Source organism: Staurois parvus, unplaced genomic scaffold (assembly GCF_062004578.1).
Source record: "Staurois parvus isolate SC_StPar_1 unplaced genomic scaffold, SC_StPar_1.0 ptg000097l, whole genome shotgun sequence".
In the NCBI taxonomy this organism is placed as follows: domain Eukaryota; kingdom Metazoa; phylum Chordata; class Amphibia; order Anura; family Ranidae; genus Staurois; species Staurois parvus.
Genome location: NW_028317893.1, coordinates 1,806,399 through 1,831,139, shown reverse-complemented (window position 1 = coordinate 1,831,139; position 24,741 = coordinate 1,806,399). Strand labels below are relative to the sequence as shown.

The 24,741-nt window shown below is 41.0% G+C and overlaps 1 protein-coding gene across 10 annotated transcripts in view; it reads right to left on the bottom strand.

The window, feature by feature from the left end:
- Positions 1 to 24,741, bottom strand: part of PTPRM (protein tyrosine phosphatase receptor type M) — a 998,088-nt gene that overhangs the window by 121,001 nt on the left and 852,346 nt on the right. For all 10 annotated transcript variants that reach the window (XM_089670974.1, XM_089670978.1, XM_089670975.1 and 7 more), the window contains one exon: positions 16,941 to 16,977. In XM_089670974.1, coding sequence (XP_089527100.1) covers positions 16,941 to 16,977 — 37 coding nt within the window. The remainder of the gene's footprint in view (positions 1 to 16,940; positions 16,978 to 24,741) is intronic.

Sequence of the window (24,741 nt, the reverse complement as noted above, 5' to 3'; positions counted from 1 at the left end):
CTTCACTTCCTATTGATCAGCGGAGGCAGAGCTTGTGGAGGAAGGTAATATCTGATTTTGATGTCTAGTATCTATGTAGGTGTGACCTGGCCAGTCAGTGTCAGTGAGTGATGACATCATCACGATCCCACAGGCTGCTCTTCTAGTGCCTGCTGAGTCTGCTGATCTGTGTCAGTATTGGTGGTAGTGTGTTGTGTCGGATCTGTCACTGTGTGGGATCACTCAGTTAAGCTGCCTGCTGTCACAGCGTTTTATCTCCCCCAATTGCCTGAGAAATTCCAGTCTGGGATCTGTCAGAGTGTGGATCCATCATCCTCCACTCACTGCAACTGTCACCCTGCTATTGCCAGCCAAAGATACAGTCAGTCCATGACACTGATTTTGTCTTTTATATTGTTGCTGGCGGCAACTTATGGCACTTATTTTTTTAAATTAAAAGAAAATTAGCTGTTTCATGTTTTGTTGATTTAATATTTTCTACTGTTTTTAATTTTTTTTGAGGGGGGGGGGTGCGCAAGTAGCTGGTCTTACCTAGGGCGCAAAATAGTCTAGCATTGACCCTGACTCCAAGAAAACCATTAGCTAGGTTGGATTCCTCTTTCCAAAATTCTATTGTTCCATAGCTGTAATGGAGTGTGTCTACTGACCAGATCGTAAACCTACTTAGCAGTTTAATCCAGATTCCAGAAATGGTATGCAAAATAATCAGGTTCCTTGGTATGTCATGCCATATTCACATGACATGTTATGATAAATTCCCCACGTTAAAGCAGAACTGTTAGCATACTTTATTTTGCACAAAAGTCGCAAGGCTACACAATATTTTTGCCTATCAACATGCAAGCAGAAGCTTTTATATTATACAAATATCTAAGAATAATCCTTTCCTGCAGTGTTAGGATAATCACATTTTACACATTTTCCATCTCTCAGCCTCTTCTTAGGAAAGGCTGTGTTCTGTCAACATCGTTGCATACAGTAAATAATCCGCTTGCACTCAAGATATTACTTGGTACCTAAATGAAATTATGAATATGTCAAGTGAGATCTTAGGCTAAAACGTGTTTCAGTTAACATAGTGAGTTTCTCATTTAAAATCACAATCTATACATGACAGTTCTGATGATATCCTATATACAGTGATGCACAGTCTTGGACAGGTTAGCCCAGTAGATATAATTCATGTAATTTTAGACAGACACCATCCTGCAGGTAAACTAGAATTCCAGGAATCATCTTGGGGTGGCACTGGCTTGGCACGGTGTGCCCCACTTTGGTGAACTGCATTTGCAAGAGTGCTTCAGATGCTACCAGTTAGTGTGTCTATGACAGCCTGAGCACTGTGTGAGGATATTTGCTAGGATTAGATTTACAGGAAAGGTTTGTATGAGAATTTATGTTAGTGTTACATGGAAGGTTAGTGTGAAGAATACTATTAAGGTTACAGGGATAGGTATTGTGTAGGGTTACATTAGTGGTTAGTGTGAAGTTTAGTGTTAGGGTTACAGGGAAGACTAGTGTAGGGATTGACATTGGGCTTGGGGTTACAGGGATGGTTAGTATAGATAATAATGTCATGATTAGAGTAACAAGGAGGGTTAATGTGAGAATTAATTATTTATTTCAGGTTCTTATATAATGCTGTCAATTTACACAGCGCTTTACATATATATTATACATTCACATCAGTCCCTAACCCTCAAGGGGTATACAATCTAAGGTCCCTAACTTGCATTCATACATACTCATACTAGGGCCAATTTAAACAGGATCCAATTAACCTACCAGCATGTCTTTGGCGTGTGGAAGGAAACCGGAGTACCTGGAGGAAACCCATGCAGGCACAGGGAGAACATGCAAACTCCAGGCAGGTGGTACCGTGGTTGGGATTTGAACCAATGACCCTAGTACTGTCAGGCGGAAGTGCTAACCATTTAGCCAATTAATGTTAGGAGTACAGAAAAGGTTAGTGTGAAGATAATTTTAGAGTTAGGGTTACAGGGAGGGTTTATGTGATGATTAATTTTAGGATTGGGGTTACATGGACAGTTAGTGCGAAGGTTAATGTTAGGGTATGGTTACAGGGAGGGTTACATTAGTGGTACAAGATGTGTTAGTGTAAGGATTAATGTTAGGGTTTGGTTTACAGGGATGGTTCGTGTAAATAATAATGTCAGGGTTAGCATTAACGGGAGGGTTAGTGTGAGGATTATTAGGATTGGGGTCACAGGAAGGGTTAATGTGAGGAATAAGGTTAGGATAAGGCTGTCAGGATGCAATAGCCCAGCAGGAGGATTCATACATACATGCCATACAGCCAATAGACTGAATGAAAAAAAATGTAATAGTATAGTCTTAAACTGGCCATAGATGATTCATTTTTCTTGTTCAGCCAGTGAGCTGAACAACAACAAAAAAATCAACAGATTCCTTTATCCACACAAACAAGGTGGATGGAGGAATCCCCCCAACTGGTTCATTGTATTCTGACAGCAGGGTTCTTCACTGTCAGAGTACACTGATCAGAGATTGTATTCTGACAGCAGGGTTCTTCACTGTCAGAGTACACTGATCAGAGATTGTATTCTGACAGCAGGGTTCTTCACTGTCAGAGTACACTGATCAGAGATTGTATTCTGGCAGCAGGGTTATTCACGGTCAGAGTACACTGATCAAAGATTGTATTCTGGCAGCAGGGTTATTCACGGTCAGAGTACACTGATCAGAGATTGTATTCTGGCAGCAGGGTTATTCACTGTCAGAGTACACTGATCAGAGATTGTATTCTGGCAGCAGGGTTATTCACGGTCAGAGTACACTGATCAGAGATTGTATTCGGACAGCAGGGTTCTTCACTGTCAGAGTACACTGATCAGAGATTGGATTCTGGCAGCAGGGTTCTTCACTGTCAGAGTACACTGATCAGAGACTGCAGCCGCTGATCGATAAAAGCTTTACAACATTCCCATTCCACAGAAGTCGAGCTAATAATTATCTTCTGTCAAACAGGAATAACCACACACATATTGAAATTCAGCCGGTCCCTTCTGAACTGGACAAAATGTGATCCATCTATGGCCAGTCTCCAGTGTGTGAGTTAATATTAGGGTTTAGGTTACAGGGAGGGATTTACACCTAGGGATTGACATAATTTTTCTTTCTTTTCTGGAGAAAATACTGCTGAAAGATTGAATATGCATTAGTTTAAGGTTAGACATTTTGGTTATGTGACCTTTTCTTATAAATAAAGAATCCTAAATCTCAAAACGCACCCCACTCATATAAGCAAATATTCAATAAACAAATGTTCAATAAAGTCTCTTTTTTTTCTTCTTTTCCACGAAAAAATTCTTTTTCTCAACACCCGTACATTCTGATGCCCATATACCTCAAAAAGAAAAAACTTTACATAGTGTCATACCTTTTTAGTAATCAAAACACACATGCCCTTAACAGTGCACCATGCAATACTTGTGAAACACTCCAAAACGAAAAAAAAAAAAAATATATATATATATATTATCTCTCTATGTGAATATCAGCATATACAGTATATATATTATTATAGATCTCTGTGTCACCAAATCTATGACCAGTGAGACATACACATATCACATCCACTATGTGAATCTGTGACACTTATAACACTGCAACTTAGAGTAAAACAGCTTTGAAAAAGTCACAGGAAGTGACGAAACGCGTCAGTAACACGTGACGTCAGACGCATAGACGTTGACAGAAGGTGCGATCGCGGCCATCTTGGAAGTGGGAACATGTGGCCAGTGTTCCCTAGTCTGTCTGCTTGTACATCTCGATGAGGAGGAGCTGTTTTACTCTTACTGCAATGTAAGTTGTTGAATAAAGGCTGTCATTTATTGAATCTACCATATGTAACTTGGATTTTCTTATGAGGAGAATGGAAGATAAATCACTTTATTGGACCTAATACTGGATGGATTTCTACAGCTAAGGAGATTTATATCAAGCCCTGGTTTTTGGTTATATAGGGTAATTATCCATCTTACACAGGAGTTGGAGATCACGGTTTTGGTTGGGGATGTGTGTTTGATCACTTATATATTAAGTGTGGTGTCACTAAGTTGCAGTGTTATAAGTGTCACAGATTCACATAGTGGATGTGATATGTGTAAGTCTCACTGGTCATAGATTTGGTGACACAGAGATAATAATATATATATATGCTGATATTCACATAGAGAGTTAATATATATATATATATATATATATTTTTTTTTTTCGTTTTGGAGTGTTTCACAAGTATTGCATGGTGCTCTGTTAAGGGCACGTGTGTTTTGATTACTAAAAAGGTATGACACTATGTAAAGTTTTTTCTTTTTGAGGTATATGGGCATCAGAATGTACGGGTGTTGAGAAAAAGAATTTTTTCGTGGAAAAGAAGAAAAAAAAGAGACTTTATTGAACATTTGTTTATTGAATATTTGCTTATACGAGTGGGGTGTGTTTTGAGATTTTGGATTCTTTATTTATAAGAAAAGTTTTATATATTATTTTTAACCTTCAAGGGTGGAGGTAGACTACTTTTCTGGGTATTCTTTTGGTGTGTGCTTTGCATTTGAGAAATATATATTGGTTATGTGACCATTACCAAATCGGAAAATCAGAGTTTTTATTTTCCCGATTCCCCGCTTCTGCAGAAATCATGGTGTGACCAATAGAGTTTTGGCCATGTGACAGCACTTGAAATAATCTGCAGCAACATTTGCTTCAGGAATGATATTTCAGCCATTCTACTATTTATTTGTCCAATGTAGCAAGACTGATATACATTGCTTTACATTAACATTTTGATACATCTTTGCTTTAATTTATTACTGCTTGCTAATTTAAAAATCTTATAAAAATCTTATAAAAAATATTGGCAAAAATAAGAAATGCACAAACCTACTTAACTTGATTTGTTTATTGTAATAAATATGTTTGCTAGTATGGCAAACCATAAACATTTAATAAAATGAGTCATACATTTTATAAGAAACTGCAAAAGAAATAGATCTGTAGGAGTTACATCATCAATCTATGTGTACAGATCTATACAGCTGTGCAAGAGTCCCTTTAGTGAAAAAGGTATTGTAATTTAAGAATAGCAAGCAGAACTGGAAACTCCAAATGCGTACACTATTATAAACATTTCTACTGGAGGACCCAACCTGCTTGACCTTGGAGCCAGGAATGGTATGAATAATAGCCCAAGAAACGTTTGCTAATAAGCACCTTAGTGAACAAAGTCAAGTAGAGAACGCCTGCCATGAGCATGCCTAGCCTTGGCATTATGGTTATGAGAAGTGTAAAAAGTAACAAGTGATCGATGATAAATGCATACAACCATTTCTCAAACAATAAAAACAAAATGGGATTATTCAATAATGCAAAGTGCTCATGTGCCAATTGAAGTATCCCATAGCCTAGAATATGTAACTTTACTGAAGTGACTGCAGTAAACTGAAATCTAATGAGCATCTATTGTTAATTGTACATAGGATGGCCTTAAAAAAATTCTAGCAAATACGAGGTTTCTAAGCAACGGAGTGGTCTGTGGAAGAATAACTGCATGTCATTGAAAAGGGCAATATATTATTACTGCATTATTTACCTTAAAGTAACTTATACAATTTTCTACAGATGTACCTTCGGTTCACACCAGTGCCGTTTTGTAGGGCGCAGTATGGTAGCCCATTCAATTGAATGGGCTTCCGTGCCTCACAAAACTCAGGGGAAAAATCCCTGCACCTTTCCAGATATCTCAGCCCACACTGGGAATTGCACTACAGTGCGTTTAGCAGTGCGGGCAGCATGGTATTAAGATTAATGGCACCCACTCGTGGGTCCTGCATTTTGCGTGCCGGTGGTTGCAGCTGCAAGGCGAAGTGCTTCCATCCGCACTATTGTGAACCGAGCGTTAGAGCCCTCCCTTAGTTAGGCTGCTGGGCTACATTACATCTTTGGTCTCACTGTAATCAGTAGAGCAGTAATTGATTAGTTTTGTCTTGCCAGGGTACTTCATTTCTCTCACCTGCTTCCAGAAGAAGCTTCTAGAATATAGGACAGGGAGAGTCAAATGACCAGTATGAATATTTATCATGCCCCTGCCAATCCCTAGAAGCAGAAATCCAGAAGGTGGCTGGGGAGGCGATAAATGTTTAGGAGGCCTTTTCAGAGGGTTCTTTTCTCTCCAGGGAGGGCTCCAGTCCTCCTGGGGCTGCTGTCCCTGGAAGATAGCTTCTGAGACAAGAAATTGCCGTCTGGGCCTCAGCAGGAGCTGGTCTGAGAGTCTGGAGAAGATTGCTAAAAGATCATTTGCTGAAGGGCTCTGTCCTGAAGCCATGGTCTGTAGAGGAATCTTTTACCTCCCTCGCTGAGGATCTACCTGTGGATGCTGGGTGGCATACAGCTCCAAGGACATTGTGAGTAAGACCTGATTTGGGACTGTAGTATGTGCCTGTAAGGATTTTCTATTAAGAAGCTGGTCCTACCATTGATTGCTATTATCGATTTGGAGTATTCTGTGACCCTAAACCCCTCTCCTGTTTAAGTTCTTCAGCAATAAATAGTAAAAAGACATCTCCTAGACCAGGGATTGCAAACTGGTGGCCCTCCAGCAGTTGCAAAACTACAATCCCATCATGTCTCTGCCTGTGGGAGTCATGCTTGCAACTGTCAACCTTGCAGTGCCTCATGGGACTTGTAGTTTGGAAACAGCTGGAGGGCCACCAGTTTGACGAAGCCATTATTTATGGAGTGTGCGAGACTGTGCTTGTGACTGGCAGCTTCTGTACTAGCAGGGGGGACCTGGGCATATTCTCACTGGCCCCTTTGGGGGGAATCGCTACACATAATTAAATGCACAATCAATTATATTATGTGTTACATGTATAAATTTGGACATTAACCAGTAGAAGGAGCTCTCAGTGCAATCACTGGCTCTCTGCTTAAAGGGGATTTAAATCCTAACTAGTTATTCTTTAGTTAGCAAAAACAATATTTATCATAAACAATTGCTTTGTGGTGTGTTTATTTTTTTTATCAAAAACAAGTTTAAGAGCCGGTTCACACATAAGCGAATTGGATGCGTTTTGAACCGCATCCAATTTGTATGACATGTATGAAAGAACATTGCTTTCTATTGTGCCTGTTCACATATGTCCAGTGAACCCAGACTCCAGATTCAGTGAGAACTGAAAAAGAGTTCTGTCAGTTTTCTGAGCAGTGAGGTCCGGCTCAGGTGCAAATTCAGGCCCAATGACATCTAAGGGAAAGAGCTTCTGAATCGCATATGTCATTCAGTTGTGAACAGGATAAAATCCTGACCTGATCCTGATCTAAACCTGTCCTGAACCGCTGAACAGCTACTTCAATTAGCTGTGAAAACAGAGCTTCAATTTGCACCGCATACTGTATGTGTGAACCCATACCTAACCTTATCTTACATCTCAGCACTGAAGATCTCCTTTATTCACTTTGCAGCCACTTCCTTGATATGTTCATACAATTTAGTGGTGGCTACAAGTCTTTGCTCAGAATCATGACTAAACTAAAGGAGCTTAATGACCTGATCACCCAATATTATTTTAAAAAAAGCTTGAAAATAACTTTCAAAATTATTAGGTTCATATTTACTTTAACAGATGTTGAGATAAGATACTGGCAATAAAAGGAGTGCCATGTATTTTAAAGTCAACATTTAGAACTGGATTTTGCGGAGCAGTACAGCCCAACCACTGTGCAGCAATGGAAAGCAGGAAACTGCAAAAAGCATAAATAGAAGGAATTCTGACACTTAGCATTGGCTCCATAACTTTGAAGGCACCATTAAAGTGTTGCTAAACCCACAACAGTAAAATCAGTCTGTATATGCAGTAAAGCATGCTTGATATACTCACTGTGAAACGGGTTAGTCCTCCACATCATGTAAAAAGGATGTTTGATCCTGTCTTCTCTGATCCTCCCCTTCTTCAACTGTCCCCAATCCATCCGCTGATTGTACAGAGGTCTAGGAGTCACTCTGCACATGCTGTTTGGTGTGTATTGTTAGATAGCTTTTTTTTCTTGAGAGGACGCATGTGATCAGCACAGGGCCAATCAGTACTGTTCAGACAGAGGGTCAGGGGTTATGCAGCCTCATAGGACAATCAGGGAAGAATGAAAACTCTTCCTACAAACTTTAACCAGTGCTCTGCTGGACACTGATAGAAGTCACAAGACTGCCCTAACTGCTGAAGAGAAAAGGTATTTAGCAGTTTATATTTACTGACATAATTGCATTTCCATTATTTGTGTGCTGTGTCAGACCAGATATAGTGAATGCAGAGTCATGGGTTTAGTAACACTTTAACTAAAAGGTAAATCATTCACAGCTGATGTAACTCTTAGCAAACTATGGAGGACCCTTAGAGTTCCACTGAATCCTGGTTGTGAATGGTTGTTCCATACCATATAGTCCAGGGGTGCTCAAACTTTTGAAAAATGAAGGCCACTTGGTTGATTTTTCGTGGACCACAATGAACTATGGGGTTTTACCACCCCCAAACTGCAAAAGTATTTGAGCCCTTACTGTCCTAAGCCCTCTATAAGGGGGTGCTTTCACACTGATGCCCTGAGGTTTACCTGCACCATGGGTGCAGTGCAGTACACCTGTGCTCTTCCAAAGACTTCTATTACATCTTACGGGTGTAGCGCACTTTCTGAAAGTGCACCAAACCTGCAGGATATACTATAATAGAACTCTATGGTTCAGTGCAGCTAACCTACAGGAAGATTGCAGGTGCACTGATCTGCACCTGCGGATCAGTGTGAAAGCAGCCTAACAGTTGTTAACCCTTTTATACAGTTGTGGCCAAAATTATTCAACCCCCACTGAAATTGAGTGTTTTGGCCAGTTTGACATTGCTTTTGATCATTCAGTCATCTTGCTTACATTTACATTAAAGAGGCACTTGTAGGTCAGACAAATATAACATAACAGTTATAATGAAATAACCACAAATGTCTTTTCTGTGCTCACAGCATTATCAGTTTTATTCAACCCCCAAGTGACATTCAATCTTAGTACTTAGTACAGCATCCTTTTACAGTTATAACAGCTTTTAAACGTGAAGCATAGCTTGACACAAGTGTCTTGCAGCGATCTACGGGTATCTTCGCCCATTCTTCATGGGCAAAGGCCTCCAGTTCAGTCACATTCTTAGGCTTGCGCACTGCAACTGCTTTCTTTAAGTCCCACCAGAGGTTCTCAATCGGATTTAAGTCTGGTGACTGCGATGGCCACTCCAAAATGTTCCAGCCTTTCCTCTGCAACCATGCTCTAGTGGACTTGGAGGTATGCTTGGGATCATTGTCCTGTTGAAAGGTCCAACGTCTCCCAAGCCTCAGGTGTGTGACGGACTGCATCACGTTTCCATCCAATATCTCCTGGTACTGAAGAGAATTCATGGTACCTTGCACACGCTGAAGCTTCCCTGTACCTGCAGAAGCAAAACAGCCCCAAAGCATGATTGACCCTCCACCATGCTTCACAGTAGGCAAGGTGTTCTTTTCATCATAGGCCTTGTTCTTCCTCCTCCAAACATAGCGTTGATCCATGGGCCCAAACAGTTCTAATTTTGTTTCATCAGTCCACAGAACACTATCCCACAACTTTTGTGGTTTGTCCACATGGCTTTTGGCATACTGCAGTCGACTCTTCTTATTCTTTGGAGACAGCAAGGGGGTACGCCTGGGAGTTCTGGCACGGAGGCCTTCATTACGCAGTGTGCGTCTTATTGTCTGGGCTGAAACTTCTGTACCCACATCTGACAAATCTTTTCTCAGTTCCTCAGCAGTCACACGGGGACTTCTCTCCACTCTACGCTTCAGGTAGCGCACAGCAGTCGAAGTCAGCATCTTCTTTCTGCCACGACCAGGTAGCGTTTCAACAGTGCCCTTTGCCTTGAATTTGCGAATGATGCTTCCTAAGGTGTCTCTTGGTATGTTTAACATCTTTGCAATCTTCTTATAGCCATTGCCCTTCCTGTGAAGAGAAATCACCTCTTCTCTTGTCTTCCTGGACCATTCTCTTGCCTTCACCATGTTTGTAACCACACCAGTAAATGTCTAGAAGGAGCTGAGTATCACAGTCATTTTAAAGCTGCCTAATTGGTGCTTATTATGCTTGATTGCTGCTCGGTGACATCCACAGGTGTTTTCAATACCTGATGGAAAGCACCTGTATGAACCTCTGTTCTTCAGAGTGGTAGTCTTTAAGGGGTTGAATAATTGTGGCAATGAAGAAACCACATAAGAACCATTTACTACTGTATTACATAAACAATTGATGTCATTTTAGTTGCATTTGGGTAGTTACAACGTCCTTGTAGGATTTGATTCTGAATACAATTCCAAATGTACACTATAGTCCCTAAACCCCTTTACAGCATTGGGGGTTGAATAATTTTGGCCACAACTGTAGGTGCTAATATGCCTATTACAAAAGCTATAATGCCAAGTGTATGAGTTGTTTAATACACTGACATTCTTTTCAACTTGCAGCTGCTGCTGGCATCTCTCTCCAAACTGATAGAAATGATTATAGGTGGAGTGCACTTGCTATCACTCCACCTGGGACAGGAGTCGGTGCTACAGAGGAAGGATCAGCTTATGCGCAGGGGCATATTTACCACAAGGCAAACAAGGCATTTGCCTAGGTCAGCATTTTTTTAGGGGTCAGCACTGCCCCCTGGAAGAAGAGACATATGCGGCATGGAGAGAGAGGCTGCAGACTGCTTGATGGTGTATGCAGAGCCCGATCGTCGTTCCCGGGGATGTCCAGAGCTGTGAAGGTGAGTGTCTTTCTCTCTTTTACCGGGGGGTGAGGGGGGAGTGTTAGTGGAAGGCTCTCTTTTTTTTAATTTAAATATTTATTCATTTTCAAATATGAGAATACAAAATCCAAAATGGAAATACAAAAACGTTCTCATAAAACCACTTATTTCATATAATTTTCCTTCCCTTCAACCCCCTTCCTTCAACCCCCCCTTCCCGCCACCCCTCTTCAATTACCTTAAACTCCTCCCATTTCTCCCATTTCATATAATATGCCTCCATCCTATCTTCCTGTATATAGTATAGTTTCTCCAACCTAGCAATCTGGTCCACTCTATTCATCCAATCTTCTTCCCCCGGCGCCTCAACTTTATGCCAAATCCTAGGTATCAAACTCTTTGCTGCATTTAAATAGCACCATATACCCAGTTCTTTATATTTATTCACTGATATTTTTGTACTATGAAAAAGACAAGTCTCAGGGTCCAGTCCAATCTCAGTCCCAGTAATAATCCTAATTTGATTTATAACCATTCTCCAAAATACTTGTATTTTTGGACATTCCCACCATATGTGATACATCGTGCCCAGCCCTCCACACCCCCGCCAACACCAGGGTTGTTTCTCCCCACTCATCTTGTGCTCTACCGTCGGTGTAACATACCACCTTATCAAACATTTGTAGTTCATTTCCACCTCACGCATACTGACATTCTCATGTATCAGTCTATATATTTTTCTCTGTGTGTGCTCCTCCCACTCCACCCCTAAATCCCTTTCCCATTTTTCTATGTACCTTAATTTTGACTTATTATCTAAATCAGTGAGAATTTTATATACTTTAGCAGTGCTGTGCTTCCCATCACCTCGAACTTCCAAATACTTCTCAAATAAATTGTGGAAGGCTCTCTTGAGAGGGGGTGGGATGGGGCAGGGGTGTTGTTGGTCACTGTCAGGTTCTCTCCACGGGGGAGGGGGGAGCTGGTGCTGGTCGGCGTCAGGCTCTCTCTGCCAGGGAGGGGGGGGGGTCTGATTTTGGTGTTGCCTAGGGCAGCACAAAACCTAAATACACCACTGCTTATGTGGCTTCTGCCCCCTCTGCAGCTACCTGCTTCCTCCTCTGATGGTGCTGGCTCACTGCATTCTGGGCAAGCCCATATTGCAATCAATAGGTTGCAGACCCCAGGCATGCGTTTCTCTGGTTTGAAGTCACAGGCCACATCAGAGGGCTCCACGGGCCACAGGTTGAGCACCCCTTATTTATTATATAATAGTTTAGTCTCTGGCAATAATGAGGTACTCCACTTGTGTGTCAAAAATTGGAAGTCGCACTAGGTAACCTTACCTCTGATGCAGTTGGATGGTTCTGGAAAGACCAGTATATATATATTTAGGCACTTGGGACCATCCTATGGACAATAAGGACTATACTGTCGTTCAAGAGCACATATTGAGCCTGTGCAGCTGCTATATTGACTGTTAATACTGTTCATATTACACTTGTGGCAAGGCTTACATTTTATCTATATTATTACAAATGGAGGGGTGTTTTTCCAGATCATCAGCAGCTTTGTCTGTCAGCTTTTGACACATACATCAATCTCAGATTCCATGTGGCATGTACAAACTGCAACTTTCATTTGTTGAACTGAAAGGGAAAAGCCAATTATTATTGCCAATTTAGCAGAGACTGGATCCTATATTTTGAATGACGGATTATCTATGGGCAATTAGACAGTATGATCTCTTTGTTAAGCTTTCATAAATGTGGATGGTTATGAGGACACAGTCCCTTCATTTTGTTCTTAATACTGTATATGCTGCATTCAGTCTCATTTTTATGAAACATCATCTCTTCTCCATTGAACAATGATATTTGCATATTATTATTATTATTATTATTATACAGGATTTATATAGCGCCAACAGTTTGCTCAGCACTTTACAATATAACGGGAGACAATACAGCAACAATACAGTTCAATACAAGAGAGTTAGGAGGGCCCTGCTCCTTGGAGCTTACAATCTAAGAGGGAGGGGCTAGTGGTACAAACGGTAATAACTTTGGGGGGTGTACTGGTAGGAGGAATAGAAGATTCCATTATTAGCTGAGGGCTGGATAGGCTTCCCTGAAGAGATAGGTTTACATATAGTCCTCATTTGTGCAGATTTGTGCTATACATGGACCTGTACTTTACCTAAAGACCTCATATTACTTTGGATGGGGTTGACATACTAAAGGTAAACAGGCTGTTCAATCTGCATGGAAATCAGGGTTAGTGAATGAGGTGAAGCTCCGCTGACTTCTATCATCCAATCATGTGCAAGCAAAAATATTGTTTTCTTTGCACGTAATAGGGGATTCTTTTGCTAAATTAATTTTCACCACATCAATAAGCTAAGGGAACATTGCCATGCAAAGAGAAAAGTCTGCTTGCTTTTATTGAATCAACCTCTTTACATCAATGAAGTGGACAAACAGGTGAAACTCGAAAAATTAGAATATCGTGCAAAAGTTCATTTATTTCAGTAATGCAACTTAAAAGGTGAAACTAATATATGAGATAGACTCATTACATGCAAAGCAAGACAGTTCAAGCCATGATTTGTCATAATTGTGATGATTATGGCTTACAGCTCATGAAAGCCCCAAATCCACAATCTCAGAAAATTAGAATATTACATGCAATCAATAAAACAAGGATTGTACATAGAACAATATCGGACCTCTGAAAAGTATAAGCATGCATATGTACTCAGTACTTGGTTTGGGCCCCTTTTGCAGCAATTACTGCCTCAATGCGGCGTGGCATGGAAGCTATCAGCCTGTGGCACTGCTGAGGTGTTATGGAAGACCAGGATGCTTCAATAGCGGCCTTCAGCTCTTCTGCATTGTTTGGTCTCATGTCTCTCATCTTTCTCTTGGCAATGCCCCATAGATTCTCTATGGGGTTTAGGTCAGGCGAGTTTGCTGGCCAATCAAGCACAGTAATCCCACGGTCATTGAACCAGGTTTTGGTGCTTTTGGCAGTGTGGGCAGGTGCCAAGTCTTGCTGGAAAATGAAGTCAGCATCCTCATAAAGCTCGTCTGTGGAAGGAAGCATGAAGTGCTCCAAAAACTCCTGGTAGACGGCTGCGTTGACCCTGGACTTAATGAAGCACAGTGGACCAACACCAGCAGATGACATGGCACCCCAAATCAACACAGACTTTGGAAACTTCACACTGGACTTCAAGCATCTTGGAGTGTGTGCCTCTCCATTCTTCCTCCATACTCTGGGTCCTTGGTTTCCAAATGAGATGCAAAAGTTGCTCTCATCAGAAAAGAGGACTTTGGACCACTGAGCAACAGACCAGGTTTGTTTTCTTTAGCCCAGGTAAGACGCTTCTGACGTTGATTGTTGTTCAGGAGCAGCTTGACAAGAGGAATACGACATTTGAAGCACATGTCCAGGATCTGTCTGTTTGTGGTGGCTCTTGATGCACTGACTCCAGCCTCAGTCCACTCCTTGTGAAAGTCCCCAACACTTTTGAATGGCCTTTTCCTGACAATCCTCTTCAGGCTGCGGTCATCCCTGCTGGTTGTGCACCTTTTTCTTCCACACTTTTCCCTTCCACATAACTTTCTATTAGTGTTCTTTGATACAGCACTTTGGGAACATCCAACTTCTTTTGCAATTACCTTTTGAGGCTTTCCCTCCTTATGGAGGGTGTCAATGATGGATTTCTGCACAAGTGTCAGGTCAGCAGTCTTTCCCATGATTGTGATTCCTACTGAACCAGACTGAGAGACCATTTAAAGGCTCAGGAACCCTTTGCAGGTGTCATGGCTTAATTAGCTGTTTAGAGTGGGACACTTTGAGCCTAGAATATTGCACCTTTTCACAATATTCAAATTTTCTGAGATTGTGGATTTGGGGTTTTCATGAGCTGTAAGCCATAATCATCACAATTATGACAAATCACGGCTTGAACTATCTTGCGTTGCATGTAATGAGTCTTATATATTAGTTTCACCTTTTAAGTTGCATTACTGAAATAAATTAACTTTTGCACGATATTCTAATTTTTTGAGTTTCACCTGTACATTTGGAACATCAATATGCTATGTTATACATTTTTATATATACTGTATGTTTTTTAAAGTATATGTATAGGGGTGTTAAAGAGCATTCTAAATGTAGGGCTGTTGAATCTATGGCTCTTTATCCATATTCTCTTCATGGGGTAAAAACATTTTCTTTAAAAATGCAGTTGCAGATATGATTATCTAAGATAATATTCTGGGATTTGTTTATGTGGTATATAACATTCTTTCATAGTCCATATTTATCAGCTGAGTCTGGTTAGTAACTAAACGTATGAAACTTGTAAAATATGTCTTTTGTATTTTGTTTAAGTTTTTTTTATGAATAACTGATCTAAAGGAACAAGAACTTCTGATAACTGTTAGTGGCATTGCAAGGACCATAATTTCCTACTTGATGAGCCAGTGGGGTAGATTTACTAAAACTGGAGCACTCAGAATCTGGAGCAGCCATGCATGTTAGCGAACCAGCTTCTAGCTTCAGCTTGTTCAATTAAGCTTTGGTAATAAACCTGGAAGATGATTGGTTTCTATGCAGTTTCACCATGCAGTGTTAGTAAATAACCCCTAATGTGTAGCTGTCATTGAAATATATTCATCAACTGCCTGAAAATAATTAAAATCATGGTGTACAACAGCCACCCTACTGTATCTTCTTCCACTTTCTGCACTTCCCATATAATTTCTAATATTTTGTGGGAAAGGGTGTGATGATGTAATGTGCATGATGTTGCATGGCACCTTCTCAGTACAGTACTAGCAAAAGTTAGTACCTTCATGTTTAATATGAAAGAAACTTCCGCTATGACTCCCTGTCTTTGACCCAAGGTACATTATGTGTTGGTCTATGATAAGGGTCTGGGCTAACTTAAGTGGAGTTAAGGAGGATGGAATGAAACAGGAGGGCTGGCAGTTTTTGGTTTTGGCTGTAGAAGAGGGTGATTGATATAGACTCATTAGGGGACTGAGCTGGATGGAATAAGGGGTGCCTGGATAGTGTGACTCCAAATATGGGGGGCTGATTGGAGGCTATATAGCCATAACCCCACTTTGACAACATCCAGATGTGATTGGTTACTACACCTGATTTCAGGTGAGAACTACCCTGTATGTTAGTTCTAAGGAAATAATTAGAGTCCACTAAATGTCTGGTCCTCTCCAAATAGTGTATACAGTTGTAAATGTACAGAGCACAGTAGAGTATCAATAGAGTATCAGAGCTGCTACCCACAACCACCACTTACAACTGTCATATTAAACCACCACTTACCACTGTCATATTAAACCGCCACTTAACACTGTCATATTTAGTAAATGAATGCTCCCATGAGATTGGTTCCTACAGCTTTGTTTTTCTTTGCTTGAATTTCGAAAATCATTTTCACTGTAACCACGTTTCTGATATAGATAGTACAAAGAAGATTCTCCAAATAATGGTATCATTTGTGGTTTCACCAAGTAAAACAAAGCTTATTTCTCCTTTGATGAACCTACTGCACTCACATATGGTTGATATAAGCATGTGGGTTGATGAATGGCGGAATCTTTCGTACCCGCATAGATTGTCGTTTTATAGCTCTACCATACAGCACTGCTTGTACATGATTTTATATATATGCAAATAATGCTGATGCTGTGTTTGTATTTTTCTCTTCGATTTATGAGCACCTCTTAGAGCTGCATGACAAAAACAGCCAAGGTCCATTAAATGGGAAATAAACTACACACTGTGTTCATTACTACACATCAGATTTTTTAGGTTTCTCGACTTGAAGTTCTACCAGAGAGCATTTAAATAACAGTGCAGGATTGTAATTATACTATTTTCCACAAACAGCTCTGACAATTTAATTGTGCACTGAGTATATTCCAGTGCAGATTGGTAAACGCTTTTACACAAATTTCCCTGTCAGAAATAATGTTATGTTAGTGCTTGTCTTAAAGAGTTTTACAAGTTTCACAGTTAATGCACAGCACAGTCATGCACAATATGATGAACACAAACAGTGGGGCTTACCTTGTGTGGCAATATAGTGATTTGGTCTATGATAGCCCTGCAAAATCAAAAGAAACAAAGAAATATTAGAATGATTGACTCTGCATTCACTGTTTGTATTTTCTATCAAATATATTGGCATAAAATGTTTTTTTTCCATAGCAAATATCAGAAAATGTATTATAACTCTCATACTAAAAACACGGGACTGAACCTATATTTATATATCTGCCAAAATGTTTCCAATATACAGTATTCCCAATTCAGCACAGCCTAATCTTGGCATAAAATGTTTTTTTTTCCATAGCAAATATCAGAAAATGTAATATAACTCTCATACTAAAAACACGGGATTGAACCTATATATATATATATATATATATATATATACTGTAATATATATGTGTGTATATGTATATATATATATATATAGTGGTCTATCTTCCACAATGTCTCCAATATACAGTATTTCCAATTCAGCACAGCCTAATCTTGGCATAAAATGTTTTTTTTTCTTTTTTCCGTAGCAAACATCAGAAAATGCAAATAGCTCTCATAATAAAAACACAAGACTGCACCTATCTATCTATCTATCTATCTATCTATCTATCTGTGTGTGTATATATATATATATATATATATCAGGGGCGGACTGACCATTTGGAAACTCGGGCAATGCCCAGGGGCCCGGGGTCAGTAGGGGGCCCCATGAGATGCCCCTGGTACCTTTTTCATAGGCTTTTTGAGTTTGGGCAAGGACACAGGGGCCCCGTGATCCCTTGTTGCCCGGGGGCCCCATGAGTGTACACCAGGGGTGGATTGACAACTCATGGGGCCCCTGGGAAATAGGGGCTCAAAAAAGCCTATGAAAAAGGTACCAGGGGCATCTCATGGGGCCCCCTACTGACCCCGAGCCCTCGGGCGGTGCCCGAGTTTCCAAATGGTCAGTCCGCCCCTTGTGTACATAAACACTGACAGGCAGGGAAAAGCAGTTATCACATAAAAGACAAACAGAGGGGTTGATTTACTAAAGGCAAATAGACTGTGTACTTCGCAAAGTGCAGTTGCACTCAATACCCAATCACAAGCAAGAAAAATATTTTAAAAAATAGCATTTTTGCTTGCACATGATTGGACGATGGATGTCAGCAAAGCTTCTGCTCATTTACTATGTTCTGGAACAATTGTGCTTGCAAAGAGCAATTGCTCTTTGCAAAGTGCACAGTCTAATTGCCTTTAGTATATCAACCCCAGAGTCTCTTCTGTCAGAAAAATCCTACCTGTAAGTGTTTGGGTTTTTTTTTTTTTAATTCCATTTTAAACAGGTGAGGCATGTAGTTTCTAGCACTTCAGCTTCCTATGTCACCTCTCCAGCTCCAGTCTGCTCAGAATGAATCTGTATCATCACCTCTGTCCAATGTGCAGAGATCTGACTTAAGAAACAGTAAAACTGACCCAATAATAATATTTTTATTGACTAGCAGAGTGTTTTAGAGGAATGGCTTCCCAAAGTAATACACTTTTTGCATTTAAAATAGTTGAAAAAAATGTGAATTTCAACTGTGAATGTATCTGTTGCCATGAAGGTGTTTTTATAATTCTTTGGTGTAATACATGGCTCAGCAAGACACAGTACTTGCGTATGGTGCATTTTGACCTGGAGAAAAATAGTCGTTGTATAAATTTAAAGCTTACTTAAACTCAGGTACAAAAATGTAATATATTAGCTTATAGCTTATCAGTGCTTAGATGTGATGGCTGCATTAGTTTTCTTTTTAGGGCTTATGCACACTGCAGCTGTTAAACTGACATTCAGGATCTGTTCTGCATTTTTTTCAGCGTCCCCTGAAGTCTCCCTAATGTTTTCCTATGTGTCCATTTACACATAGTCGGTTACAGTCATTTACAGGCAGTTGAGTTTACAGTTGTTTTTTTTTAACGCACCAAACTTGCGTTCAGGAGTAGATTCTACCAGAGTTTCAAATGTCAAGTGCTTGTAAACGCTTGTAAAGTTAACCGCGTTTATAAGCATTTGCGTTTAGAAGCGTTTTTTAACTGTTCCATATCCAAATGTTGTCCAGAGCCTTTTATTATCATCAGAAATGCATGCAAAGTGTTTTCCATGTATTCAAATGCACCTAGTACACCAGCGCAGTCAGTTCCAGGTTTTGCGTGAAGGAAAGAATGGCAGAACGTGCTGCATTATGCTCATGATGGTATCCATAGTGAATACAACCAGAAAAGACAGGTCATCTCAACACATACTGCTCTCTCTGCTTCTGCTCTCTCTATTTCTCTCAAAATGTTTGAAATAGTTAATTATTTACAATTTTTCAGTGCATTCTGGGCATTTGGGAAGGTCTCCTGAGCTTATCTTTTAAAAACGCTTCTAAACGCAAACGCGCATAAACGTGGTATGCAAACGCAGCTAAACTGACGTTTTTTAACCCCTTGGCACTGGCGTCTCCTGGCCCTTTAAGGGTTTCAGAAGCTGGGAGGCGGGGCAGGGTTTCAAGTTCATGTGACCGCCGTGATTTGCTGTCACGACGGTCACATGATTGGGAAAGGTCCCGATCGAAAGAGGAGATCGGGACCTTTCCGTGAGTACCGGACATGTGTGCTGGGAGTGTGCAGGGAGCGCGCTCTCAGCACATATGTTTTTCTTAATTGCGCGCAAAGGCCCAGATGCCAGGAGACCGCACATTTGCATGTGGCCGGCGCAAAGAGGTTAACCTACACTTTGCAGCAGTCAGTTTCCATCGTTCAGAAGAGTTTTCCAAATGCCCCGTGTACATGAGCCCTTAGGATTTTTTCTTTCATTTTCACATGGTGATACTGCCAGTAATACATTTCCTGTCCTAGAGTAACAACAGTCACTCACTGTGCTGTATCTATAGAGAAGCAGCACTGTCACCCTAGTACGGGACTATAGAACACCTACCTCTTTCCTTTTCTACACAACATAGGGTGGAGATGTTTTTAGTACACAAAAATAGCTATAGCTGGGAAAAGTGTAACTGCTAAGCAGATCAAGCACTGATCATAAGAAGTTATCAGCTGACAAGATTTCTGGAAGGATCAATAAATATTTTTTGCAATAACTGTATTAAAAATATATAAACCATGCTTTCAATTGTATATTTACCAGACCAAAAAGAAAGCAAATAGCAGAAGTTCATTGTTGGGCTTCATGCTCTAGGTTTAGGTTTGATCATACTTTGAATTCTGAAATCCAATTTCTACAATAGCTAACAAAAAATATGTGGCCAGAAGGTACAGTAATCAGACTTTGGAGTCTTTCTTATTTTCCCCAACAAAAATACTGCAATAATTCAAGCAGAGGTCGCAGTAAGACTTCCCTGAAGTTTGGGAGATTGCAGGCACTTGTATTCTGAGCCTGATTTCAAATTATAGACAGGAAAAAAAGCACATCAGTACAAGTTGATAAGTATGCAGTTGCAATAAAGCTAATCTTGGCAGGAGATGGAGTTCACAGAAAGAGATCTGGGGAAACAGTACACTCATCGCCTGCTTCATGCTTATATCTCTCTCCATGAGATCTCATGCAAGCAATGTGGGGACAAGATCTGAATGTTAAATCAAATGCATCCTTTAGAGAGAAAAAATGCTGCTAATTTCTGTGCTCTTTGAAGCCATTCACCACCTGCTGTCCTAAAGATATATAGTCATTTGCAGCGAGACACAGAGGCACTAATTAATGACATGCGGTAAGTTCAATGTGCAAAATAATGTGCACAAATATTAATAATTCTGAAACAAATAAAGTAATCGGTCCCTGCTGAACATTAAAAAATGGGAACACTATTTGTGAGCCTCAAACATTGCTGAGCATGACAAACTGTCGCTAACAAATAGCAAGGCCTACATAAATACTAGGCAGACTGTTCTGCTAAATTAATATTCAGAAGAAAAAAAAAGTAATGGGGATTGTTTAAAGCTTTGTTTATGATTGCAGAAGTATTTTTAGTTTTTTTCAAATTTTGTTAGATGCATGTGAATTCATAAGCAAACAATATAGAGATGTTTATAGGAAAGAACAATAACAGCATTAATTATAACTCATTTTAATGGAGCCTTGGGAAAAAGACAGCATGGGGTTTATTTATTAAAAAATGCAGTGCGAATGTCTGAGCCTTCATACAAAAGCCACAAATAATACCTGTTATGTTTGTAATATGTTTGAAATGTCAGTTTCTATTTGTTGCCTTTCTCAGGGCAAATGTAACATTCCCTGACATTCAGTCCACAGAGAAATAGCCTTAAAGTGGTTCTAAAGGCCAAACATTTTATACCTTAATGCATTCCTTGCATTAAGATAAAAAAATGATTATTTAGTAAAATGGCCCCCCTCACCCCCTTATACTTACCTGAGGCCTCATTCAATCCAGCAGTGTTCCCATTTGTAGTGGCTCTCCCTGCTCTCACAAGCTTTTACTGTGGGTGAATTAGGTATTGGGGCTCATTCACATGGATGCTGTGGCCTGTACAGTACAAATCAGTGGTTTTCTTATGTGACTGGAGCTGCCTGGAGCTGTGTACAGGCATCCTATGTTACTCTATTGGGACACAGAAGCTGTATGAACACAGCCGCAGGTCCTGAATTGACAAGCGTGTGGGTGCAGGTGTACAGCCCCGACCAGTGTGCATTCAGGGCCACTCACCCATACCTTTACTCCTGTCAAACAGGGACCTGTGGCTGAGTTTGTACAGCCGCTGCGTCATCTTAGAGTAACAGGCAGCTTCAGCGGCATGAGCAATCCACTCATTCACCACAGCTTACAAAGCCATCCACAACACTGCCCCTAACTACATCGCCAACCTCATCTGCAGATATCGCCCAATTCGCCCACTCTGCTGCTCCCAAGATATCTTCCTCTCTAGCTCCCTCATCACCTCCTCCCACGCTCACCCCCAGGACTTCTCCAGAGCCTCTCCCATCCTCTGGAACTCCCTACCACAGTATGTCGGGTCAGCCCTCACCCTGTCTGGCGATCTTTGAAAACTCACTTATTCAGGGAAGCCTACCCCACCTCCACCTAAGAACTGTACTTGAATCACCTCCACCAGATCATCCCCCGCAGCTATCACCTTTTGTATCACCTCCCCCTTCCTTTAGATTGTAAGCTCCATGAGCAGGGCCCTCCTATTCTTTCTGTACTGAAATGTATTGTAATTGTACTGTCTCCCTTATATTGTAAAGCGCTGCGCAAACTGTTGGCGCTATATAAATCCTGTATAATAATAATAATTCACACGGCCAAAGTACCTGTGCAAATGAGTCTTTAGAGCTCATTCACATGTGAAGTGGGGGCAGTAAAACCCCCATGGTTGAGCTTCGCTTTTATCTACCACCAACTGATACCCCCTTTAGCATCAGAGGCAGTGGCTAGGGGTGAACACATGTCACAACAACGATGCTATGCTTCATAGCCATGGCAGAAATTATAGATCAAAGCACATGAGTCCTTTATTTTTTTAAATGATTTTTTAGAATGGTATTTGTTAATTTATTTACATTTTTAAATACCCTATTGGGGGGCTTTGGTAAAATATCCGGGATCTACACCCTGATGTCTCACATTTAGGACAGAGACAGGGGCTGAGGACATAGATTAATTTGTTCCTTTCTCTGTAGCCTTAGCTGCACAGATGCATGAATAGGAAGTGCTCTGAGGCTTCCTGTTCATTCACAAACTGAAGAACAGTAAACACAGTTTACTATGCTTCAGGGTTGAATGGAAACGGGAGTGATCAGTACCAATCGCTCACTGTATTCATTCAGGAAAGGGAGGGGGTGGTAAATATGATATATTTACCAGGCCCTTCCCCATCCCTCCATTCTGAAATATCCTTCTGTGTGCCCCCAGCAGCTGCTGGTAGAAGAGGAAAGGAGGGAAGCTGGGAGCGCAACAGGCGAAAGGGGGGCACAGGGGTCTGGACAGCAAGGGTGTGGGGGCAATATGCTAGAACGGATCTCCCTGCAGAGCAGCCAGAGGGAGAAAAAGGATTAGAAACCCTCAGTGCTGCAGGAAGGAGCACAAGAGCATCAATGTCAGTAATAAGGCAGTAAAGCCAGCTTTCCTGCTCATCAAGTGCCAGGGGCTCCCTTTTGGACTGATGGGACCCAGGCTTAGTACAGGAGGGATGACTGTACTGCCTTACCAAGGGCCCTGTACACAACACAAAGTGTGTAATGGTAGCATTCTGTGGAGCAATACCTCTGTGCAAAACAGAAAAAGCAGGCCCAGGTAAAGAGCTATTTATTGTGTACTACTATGGGTGACTATTTTGTTTTGTTTCTCTTTTAGCACTTAAAGCAGAACTCCACCCAAAAGGGGAAGTTCCACTTTTAGTCTTTATCCCCTGCTCCCCATTAAGGATTGGCACCTTTGGGGAGCGGGTACCCGAATTTGACAGTACCCGCTCCCACTTCCGCAGCAATCACCTAAGGCGATCGGGAGTGGAAGTTGCCCTCCCTCCCTTTCCTCCCCATAGCCTTCTGGGACATGTGACAGGTCCCAGAAGACTACGAGGCAATTCACAAAGTGCAGCACTTCTTGCGCATGCGCAGTGGGCACCCGGCTGTGAAGCCGGGTACCCACACTGAAGATCCTGGCACCAGGGAGAGAAGACGGCCAGTGAAACCAGCCGTGGTGAGGACACCGCTGGACCGGGGGGGACAGGTGTCTGTATTTTAAAGGTCGCATCTACAGTTTTTGTAGCTGCTGACTTTTTTTTTTTCTTATTTTTTTTCAACTGGAACTTTGCTTTAAGTATATTAAATATAAATAGGAAAAAAGACAAAGAAGCATTAAACCTAACAATGTTACTGGGGAACATGGTGTCTCATAATTTTCATTAACCTCTTCACGCTGATGGTACGCAAATATGCGGCCTCTCGGTGGCTGGGCTTTGACTCTGAGAAGCTGCATATTTGCGTACCATTTGTAAACAAAATGTACTGAGAGTGAGCGCCCTGCGAGCTCCCAGCACATGTGTCCTACAGAAAGGTCCTGATCTCTCCTAATTGTTTGCTATTACAGCAGTCATATCGGAGCGGTTCCAACTTTGTCGGAGCCGCACCGATTTCTAAAGTAGTGCATGCACTACTTTTGTTGCGATTTGCATAGACATGTGTGTCAGATGTCTTGAAAGTCAAAACTGAAATCGGCAGGTCACCCGATTTTGAAATCGTGTGACTTCACTTTAAGATGCACAACTTCAAAATCGGCTTTGATGTGACCGGGGTGTTAATGCCACAACAGAAAAGTGTCAACTCTCCTCACAGTAGGAGGAAATGTCATCTTTGAGAGTTTTCACCAGAGCAATTGTCTACAGCGGACTACCCCTCACCTTGAGTTCTGGTGGCAACTGTTAACAGTATGATGTACTTCTTAACGTCCCAATGACGACTGACAGAAATATGAAGGAAAATCCCTCCAACAGGGATACAAACAGCAAGAAAATGATGACATGAGTTTTAACCCTTCCTGCTCTATCTCTTTACTGTAGGCATGCATATTTCAGGGTGGATTTTAGGTACTTAGACAAGGGTCCACCTGCTAGGTAAATAGAGGACCTGAAGTAGCTTGTCTTGACAGATGGCATTGTTAACAATAGGGGCCACTTACATTCATTATGTTGTGTTGGAGGGCAGAGGTTCCTTACACATTATATCACAATGCAGACGTTTTCATATGTTGCTGGTATAAATGGGATCCTTCATTAGGAAACAGAGCATGTTCACTATAAACTCCATCTGGCAATTGCACAATTATTATACTAACAGACACATCCATCC